We start from the raw sequence: 14,519 nt of genomic DNA, 5'->3' as shown, positions 1-14,519 counted from the left end.
GAAAAAAAATGTGTATTCTTAGTTTATCTCACGTTAGCCAGACACTAACTAATGTAAGAAATAATTTATGAAGAGAAAGTGGTTTGTAGTTTTCACACGTTTGCAAGTAAAGCTAACCTCTAGGGTCCCCCATAGTCCGTATACTTACCTGCCAACATATGTGAAAACTACAAACTGCCCTGTCTTTCTTCACAAGGGTTTCACCCAGTATAGTTAGAATGTGCTCACTAACAGGGGGTAAGAACACACTCTTTTTTCTAATAAAGACAATCCATTGCGGGGGGGGGGGGGGCGTTGATCATCTTAGAAAACCTAGTACATGAGCTATAAATTGCCTGGCTCCGCTGCCACAGTAAGCAATATCACAGCTCCCATAAGCAGAAGAGTTTAGAATGGAAGGACTCCTGTTCAAGTTATTCCTTTAGAATGCTCAATTGGTAGTATTTTGCTTTGGGGTTTTTTTTGTTTGTTTGTTTGGGGGTTTTTTTTAGGAATAAACATCTCATACTTAGTTTCTGCCGTTAAAGGTGAATATTTTGGAAAACAACAAATCTGAAGGCAGTTGAGAGATTGCACTGTAACTTGTGCGATAAAAATGTAAAACAACCACTAAGTTATGAAAAATGTTAAAAATATCTCCACTATTCTGCTTCTTAATTCCAAAGAAAAACTCTTTGGAGTTAGTGTTAAAGGTTACTTCTAGTTTAAAACTTTCCAGATTGAGAGACGTTTAGTTTTTGCCTTGGAAAAAGTTGACCTTTTCCATTATAAATTTGTTTATATAGAAATAAAAACCTCATTACATAGACAGGTCATTGTCCTACAGAATAAGTAAAATAAGCAAAAATTCCCGTGCAGTGTTTGATACACAAAACCCCCAGCATTGCACAAATGCATGAGTCTTTGGAAGTGTAATGAACTAGAAAACGTCTATTTTTGCTGTATAAAAGAAAAATGGAACTACTACACATACAATTAAAAAAATACATTTTCACTATCTCACATTTTACTATCAAGCAGGGTGGGGGTTTTTAAAATATTTAAGTCTCTCAAAGAAAAATAAGGCTACATCCTAAACACATGAAACAGGCCAAGGGGCACTTCCATAGAGGGTCTTTCCATGGGCTCATGGCCAAGGCAAAGCTATCCTTCTCTGGAGTGCAAAAACACTAGCATTCTGCTTCTGCAGCAAAGTACAGTCCAACTTGTCCTTGGAACAGAAAATAGCAAGTACAACCCTAGGCCATTGAACATATGCAACTGATGTTTTTTTTCTGTGTAAGAAACATAGCTCCTAAAAAGAAGAAGATAATTTATAAATGTGCACAAATAAGACAGGCAACTATAACAGAGAAAATAATTTACAGGATAACTAAACATGCCACCTAAAGGAAGATAACCCTTAGCTAACTAGTTTTCATGAATGGAAGTAACTAAGTCCACTTTTTTAGACACCAAATTGGTTTTCTATTGCTGCTTATGAGGTGAGATTTATCAATTGCCTATTTGGCTGGAGAGCCTAGATGACGCTCAAAGCTTCCATGAACTGGCAGCCATAGAAACTAGCAACCATGGACATAAATACACCTCTACCCCAACATAACGCGGGCTCGCATACAATGCAGTAAAGCTCCGACACGTTGCTCTGAGCAGCGTGTTAAGGGTGCCAGGCTGGGGCCAAGGGGTTGGATAAGGGGCAGAGGGTCTCCGGGGCGGTCAGGGGCTCCCCCCCGCCAGGTCTGGGAGGCAGGAGCTGGGGGGGGGGCACTTTTGTGGGCTCCACAGTCCCAGAATGGCCCAGGGGATTAGCGGGGGGCCAGGAGCAGCCCGCTCCACTTCCCTCGCCCTGGCCCCAGCCGTGTCGCTGGAGGGAGAGGGCTTGGGGGAAGGGATCCCCCCTGCACTCACCGGAGGTGGCGGAAGCCCGGCCCCAACCCGCTCCACTCCGTCAGCTCCCAGCTGCAGCACTCCGCTTCCCGCCGCAGGTGGGGGCATCCTTTCCCCACCCTCCCCACACTCACCGGTGGCGGGAAGCGGAGTGCCGTGGCTGGGAGGTGGCGGAGTGGAGCGGGTTGGGGCCATGTTGCGCCACTTCCTGCCACTGCCGGTGAGTGCCTGTCAGGGGACAGGGGGTATGGATAGGGGTCGGAGCAGTCAGGGGACAGGGAGCAGGGGGGTTGGGTAGGGTGTGAGGTCCTGGAGGCAATTAGGGACGGGGGGGGTCTCTGGAGGGGGTGGTCAGGGAACAAGGAACGGGGGGGTCACAGCAAGCTCGACATAACGTGGTGAGATTTTGTGTCTCCCAAAGACCATGTTATATCGGGGTAGAGGTGCACCTGCTGGATGGCTCCAGTGAACTGAACAAAATGAACTGGGCAAAATATTGGGAGCATTAAAAAGTCATGCAATATGCACCATATCTTGATTTACAGACTGTAGTTTCCTGGGCAACTGAGGGCATATGAAAGAAAGAGGAACAGCCCTAGGTTTACCAGCCAAGGTATAACACTCTAACAAAACAATCTGAAGGGAAAAATAATGGGGGGAGAGGCAAATAAAGAAACTTTGGCTACCTGGCTTGGGTGTTGCATGAACAAGTTTAGCTGAATCCGATCTCTCACTAGATCCTGCACTGTCTTTATCTGCACACGTCTGGGGAGGCTCTGACTCCACTTCTTTTTTCAGTTCCTCCTCTGCGTTATCTTCAGTCTCAACCCTCTCCGTCTCCTCCACATTCAGAGGTTTCAGTTCAGATTGACTGATGTCAGATTCATTTTTTAATACAAAACTGCAAGCAACAGCATCCTCTCTGTGGGAATCCATAGGTTCTTCTGTAACTAAGATAGATGACAAACTGTCAATGCAAGACAGGCAATCCAGATTCAGACCACACCAGGGTTATTATATTAAGATTCATTTGCATCCAAATCATTTAGAAACTACAACAGCTAGCAAGAATGCAGATAGTTATGATCTTGACACAAGCAATGTTAGAGTATCAAGATAGGAAACAGTATCGTTTAAAAAAGAAGGACGGCAGTGGGTGTAATTGTCTTTGGCTTGTATAAACGTATCACTGGATTTTTATCCAACGCTTGAAGAGACAGTCCACTTAAAAATCACTTCCAAATTTTTTTTTTTAACCTTTTAATGTCACAGGTAAAGCCCTACTTGAATTGTGGGATGACTGTCAAAAAATTGCAGCCGAGTTGCAGACAAGCCATGGAAAATTGCAGAAAAGTAATAACGGACCTAAATAAAGTCCATTATCACTTTTCTACGATTTTCTGCTGTCAGCTGCCTGAGGCTGAGAGCGGGAGGCTCCCGCTGTCAGCCACCGGGGCTGAGAGTGAGGGCCCAGGGTTGCCTGGACTCCCAGCGTCAGTCCCACACACGTCAGGGCTCCCACTGTCAAAACTGCACTGGAAGCCTAATACTGCAGAATCCACAATTTCCTCAATATTGCAAGTAGCACCTTAGTTATCAGTAACAATTAAGATTATTATAAAAATATTCAAGAAAAGTCTATTTTTCCTCACTTTTTAGGATCAGTTTTACAATCACGTTTCTCCTCTCCACCCAGTATAGTCAGTCAGCTTCCAAAGGAGCTGGAGGCCTATGCACACAGCATCCAGGGGAACTCAGATTCAGGAGCAGATTAGGCCTGAAACTACTTATAACTCTGACTACTATTCTATCTTATTGATGGGAATAGAGGCTGCATTAACTCACGTGAGGTGTGCTGTAACAATGGGATTCATATCCTTGTGCTTCATGTACACTGACAAACACCAAAACTACTCTCCAGTCCAATACCACAATACCTTGTGCAGTGCTGCCATAGAGACTCCACCTTTACAATTGCCATCTGCCTAGCCCACTACAGGCTTAAGCGGCATGGAAACAATTGTTTGAGTGAATTTCACTGTATAAATTATAGCTCATACTTCGCTCATGGCAACATCCAAAATAGTGTTGCACTTTCCCAATTTAACAAGTTTTTTTCAACATAAAAAGATACACTGCTTTTGTTTATTTGCACTACCCTCTTAAAAGCCTGAAAAATCAAATCAAATGTCTTCTTTGTGCCACACATCCATGATAACAGCTGTTTGCTTTCCTAAAATGAAAATCACAACTAATCTCACTTCAAACAAAATACTCAAGTTATAATCTAATAACCTGCTGTGACCAATGGAGGAAGCACAAAATAACTGAAAGGCTCACCAAAAAAATTGCCAGTTTTGTTTTTCTGTAAATTTCTCAGAGCTTTCTTGAGTAGGGGCTCTTGTAATCACATATGGGAATAAAGGCCCTTCCCTTGATCCTGTTCAGATTGTAGCTTCAGTTGCAAGGGTGAGACAAAGCCGCTTGCCTGATACTCCCCTAGCTAGAAAGTGCCAGGTACATGGTGGGGGAAGCAAGCTGCTATATGAAAAAAAAGTTAAACTTACTCCTCCGCAGAAAAGGAAGTAGCACACGAGGAACCGTCACAATTCATTCCTAGTCTGCTCCTGGGGCAATGTAGCCACATGGTTCCCCCTTCTCAGGGCAGGTTGTAAAGATACGGTATTTAGAATCCAACCAATAAACACCGAGGCTAAATTCGATCTTGTTTTTAGTTTGTTTGGGTTTTTTTGTTAAATGAGAGTACTTTCTTACCCACCCCACCCTCCATCAAAGCCCCTTTCAGGGCCTGAACCATTTCTAAAAACATAGCAGGCTACATTAACTCTTCCATGGGAATAATCCTCACACTTCTTCAGTGACCAAGAATTTCTTACCATCACCAGCCACTTTGGGAGAATCCCCTTTAGCGAGAAATTTCAACATTTTCTTCAGAACTTTCTTGTGAGATTTGGAAGGTTGAAAATGTAAAGGTCGACATCTAAAACAGGAAATCAAATATTTTTAAATATTCTCTTTTTTACAAGAAATATAGTTCAAAGAAAACAAAGAACTATAGAAAGTTATAATACAATATTGCATACAACTATTTATTTTTCTTTAACTCATTTCTTTTCTATTTAAATTCCCTTGTAACCACCTGCTCAACTACTTTATTAAAAGGATTATTTTCAAGATTCTGACCTCATGGATGCCTTTGCAATATGCACCTTTATATGCACTCTTGCAACTGTATATGGATAAAGGAGTACATTCTCATTAAAAAATATAAAGAGTTTTATTGCTTGAGAAAAGAACTTATTGGGAGTCATCCAGTTACCCAAAGAACAGTTACAGCACTGGTGGCAGCAATCCAAGCTTCCTTGATACTACCCACCACCATTACCTGGAAGTAAAGGTAGTTCATTCTCCATGACTATTAAGTCCATAGTATTCCCTTTTGAGAATATGAAAGAGAGTGCCTGTAGGACGCAGACACATCCATTAAGAGCCAGCCTGCAACCACCAGCTCATTTCATGTACGCCTTCACATAACTGCTGCTCTAAGCTGGCAATCTAAATGTGATAGGCCAGGATGCATTCATGATGGGATGGTGCAGGATGATGAAGCCTGTCATAGTTTGCATGAACCCACTTATGTCTTATGTAACATTCAAAGAACGCAATACCATTAAAAAGTAGGTTTACCATCCAACTAATTATTTTAACCAGGAGGAACTAATACATCCTGGAAGACCATGTTTGTATGACCACGATCTCAACTGGAAATGGTCAAGCCAAGTTATTTTTGAACATGTGGCCTTCCTTAAATGTTACGATTTTTCACACTACTATCATATTTTAAATTATTCCTTTTATATGCAACACAGCTTTAAAGGCACTATTCACATGCAATAAGCTCTTACCTTATTGTATACTGAGGACAACATGTCTGATTCATAATGGGCTTGTAGACATACTTCCCACTTCTAAAAATTATAATAAAATACTTCATTAAACTTGTAACAATGTCTGTTATAAGTACAATACAAAATTAATTCACAGAAGTTTCTAAATTGTTCTAAAAACACATGAAACTGTTCCTTCAAGTAATATGAAAATCCCGTACTGACTAGAGTAACAAAACTGAAATAGCAAGTTCTTTAGCATTTTCACCAACCTGCTACCTGCTTCCACATTCAAATTTTATCCAGTCATATTTAGGCCTTTCAAAAATGCCAACTGAGGCATGGAAACGCAACTATGAAAGACTCTTATCTTGGTCATGTAGCCCCATCTCCTATCTAACTTTTCAATACCTTCCTACCTGAGTGTTAATTTATATTCTAGTTAAGACACCTTTTATAGTGATCTCCAATTCTCTGTAATTAGAAGCAGAATAGGGCTTGAAAAATCTACTTGCCTATTACCATGGAAGTTTATCCTGGAGCGTGGAGGGGCCTAAGCTAACAATTTCCACACAATGTGAGATTTTTTTCTTTTAAGTTACATGCCTACCCCTCATAATGGCAGATATTTTTCCTGATACAGGACAGTTTTTCTGAGTCTCCAGACATATACCTCCAAGCGTCATCTGTTTGCTCATAGCTTTTGCAAGCCACAACCAAGTCAAGTTGGAATGACTTCACAAATTAGAATGGTCAATTTCATGACTGCTGTAGAGACCTGGACAGCGATGAAACTGACAAGAATCAGGATCATGGCAATTACATACTTCTGCTACTGCTCCTTGGAAAAACTATGAGCAATTGTGGAGGCAAGTATTGGTATCCACAGAGTAGGAAAGCCAAAAAAACAGAAGCTAAGGAAAAGGTAAAGTAGCAATCCTCCTTGGAGCAACCAAAAGACGCTGGGTTAGGGGTTAGAGAGAGATGAAAAAACAATTTCTTCCTCAAATACAGAAATTCAGCTTCCAATTTATTACCCCGTGCCCACTAGTCAACATTCGATAAAAAAGATGGCATCTCCAAAAATGGAGGATAGCACCTTGGTAGGAATCCTAGAACAGTGGTTTTCAAACTGTGGGTCATGGAATATAAGGAACTGGGTCACGGTGGCTCTGGTCAGCACCACCGACCGGGCCATTAGAAGTCCCGTCGGTGGTGCTGTCTGACTAACACAGGCTAGCCCCGACCTGTTCTGACATCATGCTGCACCCCGGAAGCGGCCAGCAGCAAGTCCAGCTCAGAGGTGGGGGGCCGCGGGGCTCTGAGCACTGCCCCCGCTCTGAGCACTGGCTCCACACTCCCATTGGCCAGGAGCTGGAGAGGGCAGTGCCTGTGGGCAAGAGCCATGCAGAGCCACTTGCACGCCTCTGCTTAGGAGCCAGACCTGCGGCTGGCTGCTTCCGGGGCACAGCATGGTCCACGGTGCCAAGACAGGCAGGAAGCCTGCCTTAGCACCTGTGCTGCGCCGCTGACCAGTAGCCGTCTGAGGTAAGTCCGCACCCCAATCCCCTGCCCCAGCCCTGAGCCCCCGCCACAAATCCAGAGCCCCCTCCTGTACCCCAAATCCCTAATTATTAAGGATAATTCAAACTAACACAATTTAAGAACAATATATTATAAATAAATACATATTCACTTATGTTGGTGAAAGTTTTGAAAATCCAATTCATCTGCCATTATTTATACTTTTGCACATTGCATTTATATCAGCTAGGACAAGGAAAATCATTTTCAGTTCCTCAGTGCTGCGATGTGTGTATTTGTTTAAATACAGATGTTTTCACTTTTCTATCTAATTAGTAAAATAGTCTACTGATCTTAAGTATTATGAAAGCTTTTTCTTCCTTAAACAAAATTTAAATTTTGGACCAAGCTTAAAATGACAGCATCCCTTTAAAGATTGTTTTTCTTAATTTACCTTCGCCATCCTCTGTCTATAAGATCCTGGTAATCTTGAACAGTCATCGAATGAGCCCACATGCCTGTAACAAACAGGTCACTGTCACAGTTATCTTTAAAACATTAGAATTTAAGCAATTTCTACTGAAAGCTTACTGTAAATCTAAAAGATTAATTTGGGATTTCTTCTAACAATTTTTGGGGGACCAGTTTCTTATATTTATAAACTTCATATTAAACACTTCAATGAATAAAGAGACAAAAAACTTAATGGGAAATTTGTTAAGAGAATTTAAAAACAGGCAATGTAAAACAAGATTGAAGTAAAACTGAAAGTCAATCATCCAATTAATTTAAAATTTAGAACATTTTAGTGTCAAATATTTACTATGTTTAAGTGTATTAAAATACTTATGTGTTTTGTCATTTTATTCAAACATCCATACAAAAGGTAGAACCGACTTTATAATCTGATTATATTTATTAGTTTCCCAAATTCCCTACTGACATGTCTGAAAGAGGCAATCACATATAGTTCCCCAATTTTAAGGTGATGCCATTCAAGGCTAGGAGCAAAATACCTCACTTCTTAGATATGAGTAGCTCAGGATATATTTGGAAGGCCTCCTGATGCAGATTTAAACCAGGAGTTTCAGACCCTTAACACCAGAAGAAATGGCAAAACAAAATGCAGATGAAAGGGCACAAGTAATGAGAGGGATTATCTAAGCTTCTTTCTGTGCCTACTATGCTATCATTTACTGCGGTATCTACCACAGTTGTGGTTCTGATAAAGACTTTAATACACGATTCCATATTCCCAACATGAAAAGACTTAATACCATATTACCTGACAATGGGACTCTGAACTCAAGAAACAGAGCAGTCCTCAAGCCAAGAGAAGCAAGACAGACCATAAAATGGCCTGAACTGTACGGGTGGTTAGGACAAGTGCACAGAATATGATCACAGACAGCTACCAGAATAGGGCCTAACCTTGCAGATCTTTAAAGTATGTCTACACAGGAAAGCTTAACCAGTTATACCAGTATAATTCCAGAATAAAGGTGGTGGGGGTTTTTTGTTTTGGGTTTTTTTTTTGGTTTATCTTAAACTCCTTCCAAAGCAGCATAAGCTAAACCAAAAAAAGCCACTCTTATTCCAAAACAAGAGTGTCCACACATGTGTATCAGTTTAAATTCACAACTTCACTTGTATAACTTTCCCGTGTAGACAAATCCTTACTCACAAGAGTACTCCAGCTGAAAACAGAAGAACTACTTGTGTGAATATAATGCTGTGTTCTTGGGTGGGGACTGAACCTTGGAATTCTGGTTCTGAAGCATTACAGCCGGTCAGGAACTTTCCAGCCAAATTTCAGAGTAACAGCCGTGTTAGTCTGTATTCGCAAAAAGAAAAGGAGTACTTGTGGCACCTTAGAGACTAACCAATTTATTTGAGCATGAGCTTTCGTGAGCTACAATGAAGCGAGCTGTAGCTCACGAAAGCTCATGCTCAAACAAATTGGTTAGTCTCTAAGGTGCCACAAGTACTCCTTTTCTTTTTCCAGCCAGTTTCAAAGGAAAATGCAAATTTGTTGAACCTGAAATATTTCACGGAAATGTCTCAGGTTTGACAAACTCTATCAGAAGCCTGCCTATTTTCCTGGTGTGCCGCTGAGGAGCCTAGGCTTCTAGGATCTGTGGCAGCCCCATTGTGTGGACTGCAGCCAGGGTTGGGAAACACAGAGCTAAGAACTAGCTCAAGACAGGACTCTCAGGGTATATTGAGCTCAAGTCACCATGCTAAAATAGCTATGTGAATGTTCCAGCTCACGGTCACAGGCCTAGGGGTTGGATGGGCTTGAGAGCCTGAGCCATAAATGTCCACATTGCTATCTTTAGCTCAATACCTCAGGCCCCACTAGCATGACGTTTGCACTTCATGTTTTATAAGATGTTTATAAGTGTGAATATAATGTAACTGGAATATGATTAATGCAAAAGGTCTCTTGTAAGGTATCATTACAAAGCTTATAATCTACAGAGTGTGTTCATCCTATTTGTATGAATGTATCATTCTTGTATCTGAAGCTAGAAATATGAAGTATAACTCTTAGGTCCTATTGTAATTATTCAAAGTGTGGGCCATTAATGGTGGTTTAGAATCTTGATGGCTCTCACTGACTAGGACAATTAACTGTAGATGGCTCTGTTTACCTGCAAGCCTCCACTACATACATGCGGCCAATCCTGGAACAATGGAGGGGGGGCTCACAAGACACGTGAACATGTCCCATGATACTGGAATCCATCTTTAACCTGGTGCTTTTCCATTTAGGAGGAGGGCTGGGAACCCAGAGAGACACACAAAGGATTCCCACCTTGTGCTAAAGCTATAATAGGGGGTGGAACAGAACAAATGCGGCTGCCAGTTGTGAGAAATCCCCTAGTTACCACCTGAGCTGGAACTAACAAGAACTGTACCAGGGAAAGGATTGGGCCGAGACTAAGAAAAAGTCTAATTTGTGAAAGAAGCTTACTGGAACATGTGTAACAGTGAGATTTAACTGTATTCAGTTTCTTAATGTATTAGGCTTAGACTTGTGTAATTTGTTTTATTTTGCTTGATATTTTACTTCATTCTGTCTGTTATTACTTGGAACCACTTAAATCCTACTTTTTACACTTAATAAAATCACTTTTGTTTATTAATTAACCCAGAGTATGTGATTAATACCTGGGGGAGCAAAACAGAGAGATATGCACAGCTATCAGTGCTAGAGGGTGGACAATTTACGAGTTTACCCTGTATAAGCTTTGTACAGAGTAAAACAGATTTATTTGGGGTTTAGATCCCATGGGGAACTGGGTGTCTGGGTGCTGGAGATAGGTGACCTGCTGAGCAGTTTTTGGTTGAAGTCTGCTGCTTTGGGGGTGTGTACCAGATGTGGGTCTGTGTTTGCAGCTGACCAGCATGTCTGGCTCAGAGGCAAGGGTTCTGGAGTCCCAAGGTGGCAGGGAAAATGGGGTCAGAGGCAAATTCAACACATCAGGTGACAGTCCCAAGGGGGTCTCTGTGACCGAACCGGTCACACCAGCTCAAGATGGGACTCTCAGGGTATGCCTAGCTCAAGCCACCATGCTAAAATAGATACGTGGATGTTCCAGCTCAGGGTCACAGGCCACAGGGTGGGGTGGGCTTGAGAGCCTAAGCCATAATGTCCACATTGCTATCTTTAGCTCAATAGCTCAGGTCCCACTAGTGCAAGTCTGTCTACCCAGGCTTCGATATTCACTCCCAACTGCAGCACAGACAAACCCTGAGGGCTTCCAGCTTCCTGGCTTTGCAGCCGGTGGTCTGGATATCCTGACATGGGCATCCAGGGTTCGCGACTCCATGGCAGCCCTGCAGCTTTGACTGTCTTGGGCTAGTGATACCTGAGCTTCTAGACTCCCAAGCTGGCTGGCTGGCTCAGCAACTCCCACAGAAGCCCTGTTGTGCATCCAGCAATGGGTAATCCACATGGTGGGGCAGCCCCCCCAATAACAGACCCTGTAAGCCTTGGCAGCTGCTGCCTGAAATTCACATGATTCTTGTCAGTTTCACACTGCCAAGCACTGAATAGCTAAAAGAAAAGGAGTACTTGTGGCACCTTAGAGACTAACCAGTTTATTTGAGCATAAGCTTTCGTGAGCTGCTCACGAAAGCTTATGCTCAAATAAACTGGTTAGTCTCTAAGGTGCCACAAGTACTCCTTTTCTTTTTGTGAATACAGACTAACACGGCTGCTACTCTGAAAACTGAATAACTACTTATTCTTGAAAAAATTACATCTAGACAAATCATTAAAATTATGATAATGGAATACCCATCTATTAATGGTGTACAAACAATATTTAAATGTTTCCTTTTTAGAGCTGAAAGTCTTTCACAAATTGAGGCCCACACAGATTAGGGGACACATTTTCAAACCTATGTACCTAACTTTTCAGTGATTACAGCTCCCACTGAGTTCAGTTAAGAGTTGTGGGTTCTAAGCACCTCGAATGTCAAGATCTAGGTTCCTTGAAGCTAGGAATCCAAAACCGGAAGCACTTACATTAGAGGCCAGTTTTGAAAGTTTGGCTTTAAGTGACTTGCCAAGGTCACGTTGCAAGTCAGCAGCAAGGTCAGACACACCCCATACCTCTCCTGACTATCGATCTGAATGCCGACTTCCCTCAGTCCACAAATGCTACATTTCTCACAGCCAAAAGTGGCATAGCCTACTTTCAGGAGAGCTTTTTAAAACTTCTGGGATTGACTGGCACACCTGTAAACTCTACACAGATGCAGGCTTGATAGAAATTGGGGGGAAAGGCAGGGCTCACAGAAAGGCTTAAGGGAAGAATGGGCAGTTTTGCCAGGGCATTTTAATGTGAACAGGTTGCTACTGGATCTTAACCCTCAGAACTACCCCTTCCACCAGCCAGCCTATGAACGTGCCCGGTCCCCACACTTCCCTCAGCCCCATATAAACAAAGAAGCACCCATGCTCCCAAGTCCCTCTCCCCCTCGTCCCGATGTCTCTTCTTCGCCCTCGGCCCCCTCACACTGGCCAACTCTCCCTGTCCTGCAGCCTGAATCAAACCAGTCCCCTCACCTAAACTGCCCGCATCAGTCCCTCCCCAGCCAGCCCCTCCCACCGGCCTCTCCCACCCCACAGGCTATCCTCCGGGTCGGCCCCCCCCCCGCCCAACTACTCCCTCAGTCCCCTTTAACAGGTCCAACTGCTCCGCCACCTCCCCCGCCCCAGCCCCGGGGGGGTCCCGGCCCGCACCATGGGAGAGGTTGCCAGTCACGTTCTTGCAGTAGCCGCAGCGGTAGCCGGCCTCTCCCCCGAAGTACTCAACGATGCTCGAGGAACGGTCGACCCCCGCCATCTTCCCCACGGTCCGTACTGACCCACCAGCTCAGGGCAGCGCCGTGCCTGAAACCCTACTCGCGACCCCGGGGAGCCCGGAAGCAACCGCCGTCGCCATTTTGGTTATGGGCAAGCCTGGCGAGCTTGCGTCCTCACAGGGAGGAACACAGTCATAAACTCCGCCATCTTTACTAACGGCAGCCCACGCGTTTTCCAGGAGAAACAGAGGGGCGGGTCCGTCCTCTTCACTAAGGGCACGGGAGCTTCCTCGACGAGAAGGTCGCAAGCTCCGCCATCTTTACCAAGGGCAAGAGCCGCTGAGGGAGTCCCAGTTTCCCAGCGGTATTTCAGAGCTCCGGCCCGGACCGGTGGTGGCGGGGGGCCCAGCCTTGGTTGAGCAAGCTGGACCTCTGCCCAGACATTTGTGTACTCCGCCACAGGTAGCAGCAGGCAGAGAGGGCTGCGTCCGGCTCCCGGGCAGCCAGTGCTTGAAGATCCGGGCTGCTTGCTCGGCCTTTGCGAGAGCCGGTGTTACAGGGCTTGTTTCCAGCCCAGCCCTTTATACCTACTTACCAGTGGAGACTTTCCCTTGGACAGAGGCGCAATAGCCACACTGGTAACCCTCCTTCCAGCCTCTGTACTCCACTACGGTACAGTGCATCGTGCACGGGGGGCCTCGCACCCGGCCACGGACTGCGCCCTGCAGCGCCCCTCCACCGGGGGAAGGTCGCAGCTGCTCCGCCATGTGCACGGGCCTTATTCGACAAGCCCTCAGCCGGGACGCAGCCGGTTTACCCTTTTCGTGCATTTGGGGAGTTGGCAGGCGTGGCGCTGTCTGGGATCATAAAGCATAATAGCTGCGGTGAGGGTAGTGCTCCCGGGCGCCCTGTTCAATGCACGGGAGCTGCTCCGCCTCACGAACTTGCTCCGGGGGATTGAAAATTCTCCGCTTGGGAGCCTGGGGGGGTGAAGTGTGAGGGGGTCCATGAGGCGACACAGCCTTCTCCGCGAGAACCGCTCCCTGCCAAGCTGTTTGTTCAATTACTTTCAACGCAGCAGGTATTGCCCCTGCCGTGGCACTGAGCATGAAACCCATTACTACAACCCTTTGCTAGCGAATACTCACTCAGACCCTATGCTGTGGAGCCTAAATAAAATGTTTAGTACACAATACTAGTAAATGCAGGATGATAAAAACAATATTTTTTTATATTTATTGTGGGATACACTTTAAGAACATACCTTACCAGATGTATTTTAAGGACTGAAGCCCTCTGTTACAAAAATAAAAAAGTGTCTGCCATGGAAGGTTAGAGGCATGAACTCTGCCATGATTACAAAGAGTTTTCCCTCTTAGTAAAGCTATTTGTGAGCAAGTCAGGGGCTGTAAAGAGATGAACTTAAAATAATCAATGTACGCCTAAAATTTCACTTACTGTTTTTACAAACGTCTAAGAGTTGGGGGGGGGGGAGATGTCACCTTAACTCTGCACCTCCGTCTTCCAATACTTTTGCTGGCTGGTTGGGGTTTTTTTCCTTCTAATGCTCTTTGTGTGTGGAAAAGGCTGTACTCTACCTATCCTACCTTTTCTAACTGGAGTTTTTGGAATTAAACTCATATTGGGCAAGGTAGGAGAAGTGGGGCACAGGAGGCAATTGAGTATAAGCAGCTTTAATTCCACATTAAAGTTTGTGTGAAATGAATTTCTCCTTCCCCCCCTTTATAAAAGTGGGACTAGTCTCTTCTCCTCCTGCAGCACCATGGGCCTTGTGCAAGCATAGAGTCCCCCCATTAGCTTCCCTCATCCCATTGCAAGGCATATGGGCTTGACCATGTCCAGTTTCACTCCCTCCAACAT

General features: G+C 44.3%; 1 protein-coding gene across 8 annotated transcripts in view; it reads right to left on the bottom strand.

The window, feature by feature from the left end:
* The window catches only part of ATE1 (arginyltransferase 1), a 183,975-nt gene extending 170,533 nt beyond the window's left edge, over positions 1–13,442 (bottom strand). For 2 of the 8 annotated variants that reach the window (XM_073354188.1, XM_073354191.1), the window contains exons 1-5: positions 13,234–13,441; positions 7,774–7,837; positions 5,814–5,876; positions 4,785–4,888; positions 2,574–2,837 (exon numbers count right to left, since the gene is read on the bottom strand). In XM_073354188.1, the coding sequence (XP_073210289.1) occupies positions 2,574–2,837; positions 4,785–4,888; positions 5,814–5,876; positions 7,774–7,837; positions 13,234–13,405 (667 nt within the window). In that variant the 5' untranslated portion in view covers positions 13,406–13,441. Of the gene's footprint in view, positions 1–2,573; positions 2,838–4,784; positions 4,889–5,813; positions 5,877–7,773; positions 7,838–12,576; positions 13,205–13,233 lie in introns of those variants that run through there. The other 6 variants (XM_073354189.1, XM_073354192.1, XM_073354187.1 and 3 more) reach the window with 6 other exon arrangements.
* Positions 13,443–14,519: the final 1,077 nt, after the last annotated feature.

The sequence above is a fragment of the Lepidochelys kempii genome, chromosome 7 (assembly GCF_965140265.1).
Source record: "Lepidochelys kempii isolate rLepKem1 chromosome 7, rLepKem1.hap2, whole genome shotgun sequence".
NCBI lineage: Eukaryota > Metazoa > Chordata > Testudines > Cheloniidae > Lepidochelys > Lepidochelys kempii.
The sequence above is the reverse complement of the archived record's forward strand: the minus strand, read 5'-3'. Positions and strand labels throughout refer to the sequence as shown.